Source organism: Geospiza fortis, unplaced genomic scaffold, assembly GCF_000277835.1.
Source record: "Geospiza fortis unplaced genomic scaffold, GeoFor_1.0 scaffold450, whole genome shotgun sequence".
Taxonomy (NCBI): domain Eukaryota; kingdom Metazoa; phylum Chordata; class Aves; order Passeriformes; family Thraupidae; genus Geospiza; species Geospiza fortis.
The window spans coordinates 1,862,736-1,867,039 of NW_005054416.1; the positions used below are offsets into that span (position 1 = coordinate 1,862,736).

At 65.9% G+C, this 4,304-nt stretch overlaps 1 protein-coding gene across 1 annotated transcript in view; it reads right to left on the reverse strand.

Annotated features, from left to right (window-relative positions):
• Positions 1 to 4,304, reverse strand: part of TNKS1BP1 (tankyrase 1 binding protein 1) — a gene marked incomplete at its 5' end in the record, with an annotated part of 7,546 nt that overhangs the window by 1,049 nt on the left and 2,193 nt on the right. Inside the window, 5 exons of the mRNA XM_031061505.1 lie at positions 3 to 71; positions 155 to 284; positions 492 to 804; positions 924 to 2,851; positions 3,158 to 4,304. The exon at positions 3,158 to 4,304 is cut by the window's right edge and continues 18 nt beyond it. Coding sequence (XP_030917365.1) covers positions 3 to 71; positions 155 to 284; positions 492 to 804; positions 924 to 2,851; positions 3,158 to 4,304 — 3,587 coding nt within the window. The remainder of the gene's footprint in view (positions 1 to 2; positions 72 to 154; positions 285 to 491; positions 805 to 923; positions 2,852 to 3,157) is intronic.

Below are 4,304 nucleotides of genomic sequence, written 5' to 3' on the forward strand. Positions count from 1 at the left end.
ACGCATCCGCCGGCTCCGGGGCTCCTCCGCTGCCTCCTCGTCGGAGGACGCTGCCGGGGCTGGGCGGGGCTCTGTGGGGACACAGGGACAGTGTCACCACGACACTGTGCCAGGACAGACACCCTGCTCCCACCCCCATCCCCACAGGGCTCACCTGTGGAGTCCCGGAAGATCCAGCTCTCCCCCTCGGTGGTGGTGGGGCGCAGGGACGGTGCCCGGTGCTGGCGCTTGCGGCCCAGGCTGGCCTTGCAGCGGAACACGCTGCTGTCCAGGAGCTCCGTGTCCTGCTGAGCCCAGGGGACAGGTAACAGCTGGCACAGCAGCCCAGGGACCCCCACCCCAGCCAGCACACCCACAGCCCCCACAGCAGTGCTGGGGGCCCTCAATCCATGGCTGTCCCTGGGGGCAGCAGGGTCTGAGTGCCCCATCCACAGACACATGCTGTGTCCCAGGCCATACAGGGTGACTGGAATGTCCCCACTTCCACTCACCTCCAGAAGAGGAAATTCCTGCTCTAAGGACCCCTCGGGCTGGGGGGTAGTCAGCGAGAGCCGCTGCTCCCCCCAGCTCAAGGAGCTCTCCCCGTCTGGGTGGTCCGAGGGCTGTTCCTTACTTCCTGCGTCCATTGGGATCCCACTGGCAGCCTCTGGCAGCAGAGGGGGGACTGTGGGACTCTGTGGGCCAGCGGCTGGTTCAGAGGGATGCCTCTCCTCCTCAGAGTGGCTGGGTGACTCACTGCGGGGGGGCTCCACAGCCGGGCAATCAGCTGCAATGTCACCCATCGAAGGGCTGGGGGCCGACCTGCTTGGGGGACAAAATCTCAGAGTTGCTCCAGCCCCAGGTAACACAAGCCCTGCCCCAAACCCCTCCGTCTGCTGCAGGGGAAGCTGCTCCCTCCCTGCCACTGCCGGTGCCCTCCTTACCCATGCTCTGCGCCGGTGTCCCCTCCCATGCTCTGCTCCCCCGCACCAAGGTCCCGGCTGCGGGCGGCACAGCGGGCGCTGAAGGCACTCGCCCACTCCTGGCGCCTGGCCTCAGCATCCTGGTGCTCCACACTCCAGCTGTCCAGGTCCTGGCTCCAGCGGGCATCACCCATGTCCAGAGAGAGATCCCTCTGCCAGCCTGCCCGGGGCTGTGGCAGGACCCTGGACATGGAGCCATCCAAGGCTCCGGCACTGCAGGGATCTGGCACCCGCTCTGTCCCAATGACACCAAACTGGCTCTGGCACTCAGCTGCTCCAAGCTCCTCAGCCCAGTCCCTGCTGCCAGAGCTGTGATGCTCCTGCTGGTGGGCACTGCGCCAGGTGGGCCCCAGGGCTGGGGGCTCGGGGCGGTGGGAGCTGGGCACGTCCTGCTCACCAACCCTGACCAGCCTGGTCTGTCCGATGCCCTCACCGGGCCAGCTCAGCCGGGCTGGGACCTGCTCCTGCTCTTCCTCCATGGGGGTCACAGAGCTGTGCTGCCCATCCCGGGCTGCTCCACTGGGGCTCAACTCTCTGTCCTGTGCCTCCACATCCCTGGTGCTGGATCTGTCATCCCAGATACTTCTGCTGGGGCTGAACTCCCCATTCTGGGTCTCTGTGTTTCCAGTGCTGTGTCTGCAATCCCCAGCTGCTCTGCTGGATGTGAACTCACTGTCCTGGGTCTCCATGTTCCTGGTGCTGGATCTGTCATCCCAGGCTGGCCTGCTGGGACTGAACTCATCCTGAGTTTCCAGGTCCCTGGTACTGCATTCACCGGCTTCAGCCAGCCTGCTGGGGCTGAACTCCCTGTCCTGGCTCTCCATCTCCTTGGTGCTGGATCTGTCATCCCAGGCTGGTCTGCTGGGGCTGAACTCCTGGTCCTGGCTCTCCATGTCCCTGCTGCTGGATCTGTCATCCCAGGCTGGCCTGCTGGGGCTGAACTCCTGGTCCTGGCTCTCCATGTCCCTGCTGCTGGATCTGTCATCCCAGGCTGGCCTGCTGGGGCTGAACTCCTGGTCCTGGCTCTCCATCTCCCTGGTGCTGGATCTGTCATCCCAGGCTGGCCTGCTGGGGCTGAACTCCTGGTCCTGGCTTTCCGTTTCCCTGTATTCACCAGTCCAGGCTGGTCTACTGGGGCTAAACTCTCTGTCCTGGCTTTCCATGTCCCTGATTTCACCAGTCCAGGCCGGCCGGCTGGGGCTGAACTCCCTGTCCTGGCTCTCCATGTCCCTGGTGTTATACCTCCTGTCGCAGGCTGGCCGGCTGGGGCTGAGCTCCTTATCTGGGCTGTCCCCAGTGCTGGATCTGCCAGCCCAGCCCAGTGTTAAATTCTCATCCTTGCTCCCAGCATCCTGGCTGCTGTATTTACTGGCCCAGTCTGGGGTGAGTTCCCTGTCCTTCATCTCTGTGTCCCTGTCGCTGTACCTGCCTGCCCAGGTGGGCTGCCCGGAGCGCGGCTCCTTGTCCAGCTGCCGGTCGTGTCCCGTGCCAAGGCCACTGCCCCAGCTGGCCCGTCTGGAGCCAAGATCCTCCGTGCTGCCATAGCCCTGGCCCCACTCAGCTGTGCTGGCACTGAAGTCTGGATCCCGTGGGCAGCTCTTCCCAGTGCCAAGGGACTGGGACCAGTCGCTGCAGCCCAGTTTCGTGTCCCCCATCAGCTCTGCTGCTCTGTAGTCACCGCTCCAGCTCTCCCGGGCAGTGCTGTCCTTGTCACTGTGGTTGCTATCCCAGCTGGATTTGGTCCTGAATTCCTGGTCCTGCTTGGTCTCAGCAGGCCAGTCTCTCTCCCTGGACGCACCTGGGTGGCTCCAGTCAAAGGTGCTGTCCTGGCGAGGGTGGCCAATGCCAAACTCACTGCACAGGTCCTTCCGTGACCAGCCCAGCAGGTTCTGGTGGAATAAAGGGGAGAGGAGTTAGAGGGGGGAAAGAGGTTAGAAAGGGGAGAGGAGTTTGAGGGGAGTGCAGCCCTGGCTCCCACAGCAGCAGAGCTGGGGCGGAGGAGAACACCTCGGGGACACAGCATAGCGGGGCTCATCCCAGGGAGGGGGCAGACTCCCCCACCTGCCCCTCAGCACACAGTCCGGCTCAGCATCCACCGACCCCCCACCCGTCCTGTCCCATCCCACTGCTCCATGGAGGGCAGGGAGGAGGAGCCCAGCCCACACCGACCCCACAGAGCCCCCCACACCCCTCACCTCCGGAGAGCCATGGACCCCAGGTGACTCCAACAGCTCTGTCAGCCAGCCCGGGTCAGTGTGGGGGTCAGGCTCCTGCGAGGGTTTTTCAGCCTGGCCTGGGCCCCCGGGACCCTGCAGGCTCTTGGGGCCATCACCTGCCCAGGCTGAGTCAGCTGGAGCAGCTGGATCTGGGGGGGCTGGATCCAGGGGGGCAGTTGTGGTAAGGCTGGGCTGGGTGGGGGACTCAGGCTCAGCTGGCTGCTGGCCAGGCTCTGTCACACGAAGTGGGGAGTGGCACATGGGAGCATCCTGCTCCGCCTCTCTTTCCTCCTCCTCTGCTGAGCCCTCAGCCTCTCGCTGTGCCACAGGACCCCCTGGGCATGGAGCCCCCTCTGCCTGCTGGCTGCCAGGTCCTTCAGCCCTGCTGTCCTTTGGAGGGCCGGGGGCCGCAGCCTCCCCATCCGACTCCCCCTCTTCGGAGAGCCCCGAGTCAGGTGTCTCCCGGATGGGGGAGCGGGGAGGGAAGGCTGGCAAGCGTGCCCCCCGCGACGGGAATGTCCACTCAAAGGACTGGGAAAGGCTCCAGCTGGACTCGCTGCCCAGGGAGGGCTCTGACAGGAGGTCTCCAGCCCGGGGCAGGGCACTCAGCGAGCCCCCCAGCTCCCCCAGGCCCTGCCCCGTGGGCGGGGGCCGCAGCACCCCCTCTGAGGAGCGCCGGAGCCCCACATCCCGGGAAGGGGGGTTGAAATCAGGACCCTCATGGAACCGTGGGGACATTGTGGAGTCATCAGGTCCCTCTGGGGAGCCTGGGGGACAAGAGGCTTTGGCAAGGGGTGGGCTGGGGGGGCCCAGGTACTCGGCAGCAGCCTCGGGAGAGCCGGGAGGGCAGGTGACTCGTGGGGGCAGTTCAGGAGTGCCAGGGGGGCTGGCAGTGCCAGGGGATCCCTCCCCTGGAGTGTGTGGGGAGCCAGGGGAACGGGAGACGCTGAGCTGGGATTGGGTGGCTGAGGGAGCGCCCGGGGCCTGGATGGAGGTGACAGGGACCTCGACTGGAGGCCGAGTGGGGGATTCGGGGGAGCCAGGGGGCAGTGTGGGGGAGTCAGGGGCCAGGAGCTCAGGGGGGGCATCAGGGGAGCCAGGGGCTGGGGCAGAGGGGCTAGTCGGG